General features: G+C 41.3%; 1 protein-coding gene across 1 annotated transcript in view; it reads right to left on the bottom strand.

Annotated features, from left to right (window-relative positions):
• Positions 1-6,416: 6,416 nt before the first annotated feature.
• Positions 6,417-11,654, bottom strand: part of TMPRSS5 (transmembrane serine protease 5) — an 85,166-nt gene continuing 79,928 nt past the window's right edge. The window contains exons 8-11 of the mRNA XM_066609350.1: positions 10,166-10,264; positions 8,359-8,501; positions 6,610-6,762; positions 6,417-6,526 (exon numbers count right to left, since the gene is read on the bottom strand). Of these exons, the coding sequence (XP_066465447.1) occupies positions 6,518-6,526; positions 6,610-6,762; positions 8,359-8,501; positions 10,166-10,264 (404 nt within the window). The 3' untranslated portion in view covers positions 6,417-6,517. The remainder of the gene's footprint in view (positions 6,527-6,609; positions 6,763-8,358; positions 8,502-10,165; positions 10,265-11,654) is intronic.

The raw sequence follows: 11,654 nt of genomic DNA, 5'->3' as shown, positions 1-11,654 counted from the left end.
GTACAGCTTTTTTATTCTTAATGCAATGTAACTCAAAATGCATAATTCCTCAACTTTATTAGGCTTCCAAGCAGAAACGTCGTCCGCTATTTAACTTATAGTCAGTAAAATCTCTCAACTGTAGCAACTGAAAATGTGCGCTACAGGACCAAAAGGATGTGGGCAGCCCCTGTAATCGAGGGATTTGAATATTTTACCTACATTGAATGCTAAGGCTTTCTTCGCATCTCTGCTGGTCGCTTCTGTAATTCGACTTTGTCGTAGGAGTTGAACAAGGAGAAAACAAAAGTGCCGATCTGGCACAGGAGAGGCACAAATGGTCTCTGATGAACACTATTAATTATAATGCAATCCGTTGGGTTTCTGTCATACCTGACACTTTACTGGGCAGAATAATAGAGCCCGCTGGGCTATTTTGGATGGAATTTTCTGCCGGATCTATGCCAGAGACTCTAAACGGATCCTGCAATGTAAATGTGAAGATAATCGACTGTGGAGGAGCCAAGACAGATTTGAAGCTGCCATCAAAGTGCATCCATCCTCACTAGTTCATCACAATTAATTATATTAATCAGATCAATGGGTGATGGATTTTCTTTTAATTGGTTTATGTCAGTCTCGCGATTTTTTTTTCCCTACTGCTTAAAACCTGATAACAGAGACCATCATCACCCATTGACCTGAATGATGAAGAAAAACCAGAACCCTGGCAGACTGCAAAAATTGTTCAGGAAAAGAAGAAGTTGAGGTGATGACTTGTTATCCACATTCTCCAGATCTCAATGCAAACGAGCATCTATGGGATGTGCTAGAAAAGCAAGTCTGATCCATGGAGGCTGCACCTCACAACTTATAGGGCTTAAAGCATCATCTGCTAATGCCTCAATACAGATACCACAAGCTGCCTTCAGAAATGAATGCCTCAAACCCATTACAGCTATGTATCAGCCCATGCTGCGTCATGCGGCATCGTGGCTGTCACAGAGGGGTAGAGCTACTATACAAAATTTCAAGGCCCCAACAGTTAAATGTTGAAACACATGCCTCAGCACTCATGTATATTTAATATCTGAATAGAACTGCTGTTTATAATAACTGCATAAAAATACAAGGTTCTCAGCTCATATTTTGATCAAAACTTGGGGGCCCATCTGCCACGTCCAGGCAAACCTTATTGGATGGGTTCCTAATAAAAAAAATACACCCCTCTTTGGGCAAAAAAGCTTCTAAATGAAAAAGGGAAAATAGGATACCTGGCTATATACTCTCACTGAAGCACCTGTGACAGATGGGTGGATGGAGTGCATGACAATAGTAAAGGTAGCCACGGCCACACATGTATGGGTCATTGAAAGGTAGGAGTTATGTTACCTAGAGGGGTTGTGCTGGTAGCACAACCCACTTGTGAGCCTGTCAGAAATGAGCAGCAGCTCCCTGAAAACTGAACCGGCAAGGAGCCTCTGTTAGCCAATATAGCACAAGAGAAGATAATGTGGTGGAGGTATGCTATGAGAAGAGACCCAGAATAGTAGGCAAAATTTAATATGGCGATGTGTTTCAGTACTTGTATGGCTAGATGGGAGAATCGATGAGCTAAAAATGAAAAAATATATCCGTCTGTACAGGACAACAATAATATCTGCCTATACAGACAGCCTATGCGAGATCTGAAGTAAAAACTAAAATTAGAAGACTGTCTTAATATATTCATTCAGCCCACTAGGGGCAGGATTGTGCAGATTAACTTTTTCCCGCCACAGGATGCAAGGTTGCCTCATGGCAGTGTGGTACTTAAGGCAACATGACGTAACCTTACATCATGTGGATCTCGCTGGATCTGAAGAGATCCCGCAGCATCCAACAGCAGGAGCCGGTCTCCCGCTGCGACAGCGGAAGTGTATCGAGACAGTGACCCCCGCTGTTAACCCCTTAATTGGGGAGGGCTGACTGGTTGCCATTGCCTATGATCGGTATAGCCAGCGATAAGGCATTGCAGAACATAAGTCCTGCAATGCCTTTGTACCTAAGGCTGAAGTGTCGCAATTAATGGCTATCGTGACGCCACAATGCGCTATAGTGAGCGCTAATTTCATTTTTATTCTTTGTGACTGGCAATTAATCGTGATTTGTTTTGCTCGGACACCAGTGCCCTTGTGCATAATTTGTAGTTGTGAGTGGTGAGGTGTGGAATAATACAGAGTCAGATATTTTGCTTAATTTGTTGTAAAACTGGTATTATTAAATAAGGCAGTGAGATGAGGTCATTTTATTCATCACATTCAGTGCATAATAAGTGATACGCAAATTGCAACAATGTAGCCACCTGTGTCTAACTCATCCATATAGTGGGAGCTTACTCTGCATTTCTTCTCTCTATCCATCTTTGTATTTATATCTCTTTATTTCTTTATCTCCCTCTCCATTTTTATTGATGCGTTTTTCCTCCCTGCTCTCAAAAAAAGCTTTACAATACATTATATGCACCCAAAAAATGGTACCAATAAAAAATATAGCTCTTCACTCAAAAAACAAGCCCTTATACAGCCGCATAGAAGGAAAAAAAAAAATAGCAGGACACTGCTACAGTTGATAATGGTAGAGCATTGAGTCAAAGGCTTCCTGCCCTACAAACCTCTGTCACAGGAACCACATTAAAACCCCATTTAGACACAACGATTATCGCTCAAAATTCGCTCAAAAGCTGTCTTTTGAGTGATAATCTTTGTGTCTAAATGTGCCCATCTTTCAGTTTTCTGCGGAACAACGGTTTTCAGTTCTACTTGAAACCCTCCTTCAGCAGAACAGCTGATGAGCAGGACTGCAGGCTTTGCCTGGGGGAGCGCTGATAACTTTGTTACAGCTGTTCTCAGTTCTCACCCTCCCTGACAGAACAGCTGATTAGCAGGACCGCATGCTGTGTCTGCTGTTTGTGATGCTGAATTCTCAAAGAGGAGCCCGTGGCTGAACAATACAGCTAATTACAGAGCTCAGACCTCCTACTGGGTTCTGTAACAGCTCCCAGAACCTCATTTGCATGCAAATGAAGCTGTTAAGTGTTAATAGCAATAAGTACTTATTTTTCAATCTTTTGAAAGATATCTGTATGTGTAAATGGAGCTTTAGGCCAGGCTCACAAGGCCATATGCAGAATCCACTTATGGAGGCCCACAGCGGATTCCAGTTGTGAGCCGGGCCATAACCCTGCATGCGGCCGCATAATGTACTATGTATGACTGCAGTACATTATGCGGCTGTACATCTTTTTTTTTTTTATTTATATTTCTCATGCCGTTGCTTAGCGATGACGCAGTTACCCGCTGCCCATACGCAATGTAACATGCGGTGTTTATTTTCCTGCAAGCAGATTATACAATTCCGACCCGCTAATGTGAGTGAAACTGCGTCATCCAATGCATTTGATTGATCCGTGTATTACTGCAAAACAAACGCTTGCGGAATCCGCAATTCCTATCCAGTATTGTGAGGCTGGCCTAAATGTGAATAAAAAAAAAAATAAATAAACATTCTACTCGCCTAACCCCCTGATCAGAATGATGTCTCCTTTATTTCATGCACTGTCTCAGCGCAGGCAGCATTTACGTAAGGTTAGCAAAACCGCATGAAGGAAAGGAGACTCCACTGCGGTAAATCATTATTACTTTAAAAAGGGTCTCTCAAATGGGGCGTTATTTCTTTGTAAGGGGCGACTCAAAGGGGGAATTTTTAATGTATAGGGAGCAAAAGTGGACACAATTTTTAGTAAGCACACGGGGTATTATACTTCATTGGAGGACTCCTGTTGGTTTTATTACTATGTGAGTGCAAAAAAAGGGGACATTATTACTATGTGGGAGCACAAAGGAGGCATTATTGTATGATGCACTAATAATCACTATAGCACAATATGAGGCACTGTCTGTTAGACAGTAACCCAAAAAGCAATAATGCCAATGTGGCACTATTTTCTGGGGTTGATTCAGGCTTGACGCCTGAAAAGCAAGTAACTAAAGATGTCCATGTTACAAACATGTAGAAATAAGTTGTAGCTGGAAGAAGACTTCATGGTGCTCTGGGCTGGATAGAAGAGAGGAAAAGTGAATAACTCCAGTCATAATGGACATCGCCTGTGATCACTGGATATAATGGCATTGTAATCACTTACACAATCTGCAAAGCATCTGTGTAGAACCGATATCTACCATCTGGATGGTGCAAGGACGTCATTATCGTATCACCTTTGTGCTTTCCGTGGCCCAGCAGACAGGAAGAGGACATATTCAATTGTCATTGGCACAGAGTTAGGCAAGTTTCAATTTTCATTGGCACAAAGAAGCCCTATTATAAGGTTGCACAAAGAATACTACCACTGTGTTGGGGCACAAAGGGGACCTTTGCTGCTGTTTGGGGGCATAAAGGGGGGTGTTACTATATTGTGGGCGCTATAACTTTGTGAGGCACTAGGAGAAGCACTATTACCTTTACTGTGTGGGGCATGGAAGGGGGTACTTATTACTGAGCAGAACACCAAGTGGAGCATTTTTAATGTCAAGGGCACTGAGGAGCTCAGTTTGGGTAAAGGTGAATTCTAGAAAAGCAAGGAGACAAAGATGGCTGTGCGGCAAATGCTGCAGAGATGATTCATGGCTGGAAAAAGTGTAAATGCAAAGACGAGGAAAGGCCTTATAAAACGGAGAAGCAAAAGTGTTATGTGAGATAGAAACTATGTCCCCTGCTCCAATCTGTAGGAAAATATATCAACTTTATTCTTCAGCTTCAGAGCTTCTATTTGTTTTCAGCAGCGATTAAGCATCTTTTTATAGTACAAAAAAGAAACTCCAGCGAGGATAAAGCTGTCAAAACGAGTTAAATAAGATTTATTATACCACTTCAATAAGACAGAGCAAAAAACAGCAATGTGTGACTGAGAGTAATAACCGGAGCAATCAGTTGTACTAATTACATGAAATTCCACCACACAAATCATTGTAGAAATGGATGTGAAATGTAATTTACTTTATCTATGAATCCCATTTCTACAACATGCTAGCAAAAACGTTTTTTTAATTCTTCGTCGTACAGGATACTAACGAAGTAAGCTTATCCTGGCTGATTCTATTGGGACCTGCACCAGGGAGAGCTGTGTTCTAGCTACAGGGTTTACCCCAATTCGGTCACCTGCACAGCAGGCATCCAGCATTATGGAGCGGGCGGCAGGCCAAAGGTTATTTATTATTATGCTTCATGTGCAAATAGTATTCTGCACTCACAACCTAAGCAGGTGAGCAAGTCAGATTCGCTTCCTGACTATATTGTCCTGAGAATCTTCACGTGAAGAGCCTTTTCTTCTCTCCTCTTTCTATATATAATTTACACAAGACAATTTTTTTCCGCATGTGGATTTTAAATCTGCGCCGTGGAAAGCAAACAAAAGTGAAATGTCACTTTCAACTTTAAGAAATCCACATAGGGATTTGCTCCATTGAAAAAGGCTAAATCCATGTGCGGATCCACTGTAAAATGAAGTTCAAATGTGCCGCAGAAATCTACAGCTCGGCCACGTATTTAAGCTACACATTTTGAGGCGGACACAACATGTTCAAAAATAGCGTAAATGCAACAGATTTTCCAAATGGTACAAGCTAAGTGGATGAAGTTTTAACAAATCTCATCCACATGGTGCAGCAAAATCTGTATGGAATTGATGCATGCAATGGATTTTAAATCTTCAGCATGTGAATTGATGCTGTTGATTATTAGCTGGGAAGTCACATCTTGAAATGAGAAGATTAAATGCATAAGTGGATTTTGGTGAGGATCCACCCCACCATCTGCAGCAAATTTTCCGCTGCAGTAAACCTATTACGTGTGAATGGAGCTTAAATCTCTGGCAGCCAATGGCTGCTTCTCAAAAACTCTTGAATATCATGATATATATATAGCAGAGCCATGGTTGTCATTTGGCATAATATCATGACATACTTTTTCCTAACAAAGCTCCATTTACAGTGTAAAGCCAGGATACAGGTTCAGGTACAGCTACAGGTCCAGGTCCATTACCAGCTTCTAACTTGGCCAAGTAGTGTCCATTATGTAGGTAAATATATTACGGATCCATATTTAAGTCACAAGTAAAGAGTACTTTGTTTCAAGATGATAGCAGAATGCAATAAGTCAATGCCACTTCTTTTCCGTATATCATATCCTTTATAGGAAGTAACTGAGGTTCGGGGTTCTTCAGTGATGTTAATGACTAGTCTGACTTTTTGTTGTGTGACTGGCAGAGAATATTTTTGGATAGAGTCCCATATATCCTAGAGCACTGAACATGTAGACAAGTGAATCAATGGCTTTGTATAGTATCCACCTAGATGTTTCCATTTCATAAAAAGTCTATGGATTGTCTTATGTACGGTGGCTGGACAATCACCAAAACCATATACTGCCATGAGCTGGATAGACTAGCAGTCATTGCATGCCACCATTATAGGTGCCCAGTGGTTCGGATATGATATTGTGTCTAGTTCTCCTGTAATAAAAAATAATATTCCAATTAGTCCTTTAGGTTTTGAAAGCTCTAGAGAAACAGAGGATCTCTCCACAGAATATCACCTCAATACTCTTATGTATCCAGTCTAGGAAGGATTCGATCTTCGTATATACACCTGGGCGGTTGGGCTCAGCACATCCCATTCCCCAGCTCACCACTCCAACCAGGCGCCAGGTGTAGTCAGTCTGACAAACCAGGGGCCCACCGCTGTCACCCTACAGGAACATAGTCAGAAAAAGTCAGGTGAAAGAAGCCCCTTTATACAATGCTAGATTTTACAGATGGGCAAAGGAACTCTATTGGGTATGTCACTATCAAAGAGAAAGAATCTAAAAAAATAACTTTTATTGGTTCTATTAAAATATATAAACTAGGACGACTGATAAACACACAACATAAAAATACAAAAACACAGCCGGATCCCCACTTGTGTGTTGACGGTGTGGAGATGCCAGTTATTCTCCCCAAGGTCCATTATTGAACCTCTTGTATTTACAGTATGGCAGGGAGGGCAGTCTTCTGTTCCTTCACTTAGTGCACACGGTCACAAGAGGTGAAGACAATTCAGTGTGTACCAAAGCATCACACAAATAAGGCAGATAGAATAATACCTCCACAGTGCCACCTATTGGAAGGCAGCATTCTTTCAAGCCAAAGTCACACTTTTTATACAAGCCTTGTAACAATGACCGGGAATTAAAAGCAAAGCCAAACGCCATGTACATACAGCTGTTTCAGGGTTTTTGCCATTCATCAGTGTACAGTAGGAGTCTGGCTTCGAAGGGCAAAAACCTTGAAACAGCTGTATGTACATGGAGTCTGGCTTTGCTTTTAATTCCCGGTCATTGTTACAAGGCTTGTATAAAAAGTCTGACTTTGTCTTGAAGGAATGCTGCCTTCCAATAGGTGGCACTGTGGAGGTTTTATTCCATCTCCCTTATTTTCATATTACCCAGAGGAGCGTGCATGGCCATTTGAGTCTCCTCACTCTCTCCCAAAGCATCACACAAGGACACCTTTATAATGGCCAGTAATAAATGATAAACAACGTGTAGGGATAATTGACTGAGAAGGTCTCTGGCCATATAACATCTGGCTCATTTTAGCAAACATAGGCATACATGATTGATGCTATATGTTAGATGCAACACCCCCACTAGAACGAATAGCTGGGTGTGGAGCAACCCCATAAACTTAGATTTGCGTCTGCTGAGTAACAACGGTCTGGATTATAACTGTACTCCAGTCTATCAGAGAACCACATCAGTGTGACCGTACACCAGTACTGTTAAAGATTTGCCTATAGAGCCATACAGTATACTCAGAAGACACCCCTCAATAATGACCCAATCGCTCAGCAAGCCAGACTCAAGTCATATCTTGACTTCAGCGTTTGTACTTGTGATTGCCTAATTCTGAGCCATAACACTCTGACACCTGTAGTCCTAGTGAATGCATTGTCAGAGGAAGGTCTTCTGAATTAAAGGTAGTCCATACACGCTACCACTAGGGTAATATAATACTGCTCACTAACCACTAGAGGGAGCTCTGGCATGGGGAAGATGGCACCTGAAAGAAAAGTCTATCCATGACTAATACAGCCCAAGTGACCACTTAAAATAAGTTCAGTGGCTGCAAATTTTGGCACCTCAAATTCCGCAGCAAAATTACACATTGTGTTATATGTATCACATTGCTACAACTCATGTAAGTGTGCTTCTAATGACTGGTTAAAAAAAATAAAAATAAAAATTAGGAGGTTGTAGATATGTAAGCAGGACTGTTGTAAATGGAAACAATTCATTTCCTACCTGACAAGCATCAACTTTTCCATCAAGGTAACCAGCACAAAGCATTCTGGGAGTAATGTCACCATCATATATGCAGGAACTATTGCATTTCTTAGTACTGATGAGGGGCACCCTGGCTTCCTTCAGACTTTGAGGCATGTGGGCTAAAGAGATGAGAGACATATGAATCTGTCCTGTATCTTGTTCATGCCTCAGGCCTTAATGTAAGAATGTTTGCCACAACATAAGAACTTGTAATATGGAGGCTGTGATGTAGCCTTCTTCTATACCATTACCAACACTGTATTGCCATTTTCACATGGCGCAGATTTGGTCAAGAGTGCAGCGAAAAGGGAGAAATAGACAGTACATTTTTCCATAAAGTGTGCATAACGCTGACCAAACTCCATGCAGTTCTACTTACCAAGACTTACATTATTGTATGGTTTTATGTTCACCTAAATCTGGTACAGACAAACTATGTAGGCACCAGGTATGGCAGCCATAATATGGACGCTAAAATGCGACCCTTATACAGCCGTGTGAAATTGTATTCAAAACTTACTCAAACTCTACTCAAGACTTAAAAATTCAGCTACTTGGCTGGGTTCCCAAGTGGCAGACCCTAGGTGGTCAACTATTGATGACCTATGTTGTGAGGGTGACCTGTTGACAGTGAGGGTGATCAATGAGTGGAACAGGTTACCACAGGAGGAGGTGAGTTCTCCTTCAATGGAAGTGTTCAAACAAAGGCTGGACAAATATCTGTCTGGGATGATTTAGTGAATCCTGCACTGAGCAGGGGGTTGGACCCGATGACCCTGGAGGCCCCTTCCAACTCTACCATTCTATGATTCTATATTAAGGAGAGGTCATCAATATTTTTTGTGCATGGAAAACCCCTTTAATGTACAACATTGTGCCTGGCATACAACAAAGAGGGCATGTTGCTTACGACCCTTCAAACTGCTGATCAGTGAGGATGCTGGGCGTCAGATCCCCACTAATCTGACATTATTGACATTTCCTAAAGATACATCTTCAATGTAAAAGTCCTGAAAAATCCCTTTAACCTACAAAATTTTTGATGGCAAGATGTAGGGTGCAGACTGCACAAGGTTTATTTGTAGTCTGTAACCATGGAGACACACAGATCTGCATAGGAGCTGTAGGCACACCGTGGTAGGATATTTCAGTTCAAAACTATTTGAGTTGTTTTTGTACCTTTGATGCCTAGAAGCAATAATGGTTAGGAGGATAAGCATGGCCTTTAGATAAAATGTGATGTTTAAACATCCTGGATTTATTACAGTGGAGTATATGCATTCTCTTTTACACCTTGCTTTATTTATTGATGCAGTTGTGTGGTTTATTTAAAAGGGTTTTCTGGCTGTAAACTATTGATGGCCTATCCTCAGGATAAGTCATCAATAGTAGATTGGTTAGGTTCTGTTGCCCATCAGCTGTTCAGCAGGCTGGTGCAACAATTTTCTTGAATTCTGCAGGAAGCAGATAGCTCCATTCTTACTGCTTTGGCCAAACTTGGTATTTCAAGGATTGAATTGAATGGGAACTTTGCCTGCAATGCTAAGCCTGTCTACTGCAGTAGGAATGGAGATATCTGCTTCCTGCAGAACTCAGCTTAGTGCACAAACAATTCTGTTGGAGGTCCTGGACAACAGACCCCAACCAATTTACTATTGATGAATTATCCTGAGGATAGTTTATAATCGGAAAACTTCTTTAAGGAATTTTTTACACTCTGTGGTATTTTAATTGTAGTTTTTCCCGGCTAAGGTAAAAAATGTTCCACATTAGCAATACTTACTATTGTCAGCATGAGTATGTCCCCAGCCGGAAACCCAACACTCAGAACCCGAAGGAAGATCTTGTTCATATTGTGGTAGACACACAGGGCGAATGCTATCTAAGGGAAATCATGTTAATCAAATTACAGGAGCCATACATAGAAGGGGTTAGAAGCATGAACGATAATATACTGAAAAACAGAGGATATACAATATTATAATATATAAGTACAAAAAAAATGCGTAAGGAAATGCTAAGCTCTTAGATCATTACTAATTAATTAATACCTGGCCACTGTGGTAGGTAAGCACTTAGTGTTACAAAATAGATTTGCCTCCTCTACACAAATAAAGCAATGCAGAGAGTGCCGATACACATATTTAAGGTTTTTTTAATCAGGTATTCAGAGATTAGGAAAAAATAGGGTACGTTACAGGGCAACATAATCAATGTGTTATGTCAGATTACAAGATATCATGAGTCTGTAAGAACGTGACCAGGTGGGTAGACTATCGAGCACAAGAAAGTAGACTGGGACCTGGTAACTTCCAATACGGTCTTTAATGGCAGTGGAAACTGGCCGGTTGACCACAGTTACAAATAACTGTCTCTGAACTGGCCACATGGCCTAACTGTGGTATCTACTCTGGGGCGATTTACTATCCAGCTTAATAGGCTGATAGGGATAGGGCTGATGTTAAGTGAAAACCAAAGAAGTCTCCGTCTCACATATTACACCTTGTGGTTCTATCCCTGTTTCTGCCCCATGCAGGTTTCTGCACAGAAGACGGAAGCCTAGACAGAACTAGCGCTAGAATGAAAAACGTCATGTAAAGAGTCTCTAATCCCCGTATCTACAGTTCACCATACTAATTGCTGTGAAGATGTGGTCATTGCAACACACTGTGGGTTTTGTTTTTCTTTTTGTGTTCAATCTACTGCTCTACCCTATAGGAAGCAATAGGTTAGTACCAAAGGAGCATGCAGAGTTAATCACTCAGGTTATAAGGAATTTAAGCTGCCCTCCTGTGAGTACCAAGTTTGACACATACTTTATGACTTACAGATCTGGAACACCTGAGCAATGAGGACAAAGAATTCACATACATACTACACATGTAGTTTATATACTAGAGCAATAAAAAATGTCTTCCTCCTCACTGTTGGCTCACTTCACCTGCAATAAGGAGGAGACTTAATGGAGCAATAGCTGCGCATGTGCGGTGATGTGCTATTCATTTTAAATGGAACTGCTGGAGATAACCAAGCACAATTGCTTAGCTATTTCCATCAGCCCCACTGAAAGTAATTAAATTAGTGCTTATGGCCATTGTCTTGTTGGAAGTTGAACCTTCTGCCCAGTCTGAGGTCCCTTGAGATTTGGATCAGGTTTTCATTAGAAATCTCTGTACTTTGGTCAGGATTGATGAAAAGCTGAATGGAGCAGTCTCCTTGTCCCAGCCACTGAAAAACACCCCACAGCATGATGCTGCCACTACCATGCTTCA

Source organism: Eleutherodactylus coqui, chromosome 6 (genome assembly GCF_035609145.1).
Source record: "Eleutherodactylus coqui strain aEleCoq1 chromosome 6, aEleCoq1.hap1, whole genome shotgun sequence".
In the NCBI taxonomy this organism is placed as follows: domain Eukaryota; kingdom Metazoa; phylum Chordata; class Amphibia; order Anura; family Eleutherodactylidae; genus Eleutherodactylus; species Eleutherodactylus coqui.
This window is presented reverse-complemented; position numbering and strand designations above follow the sequence as displayed.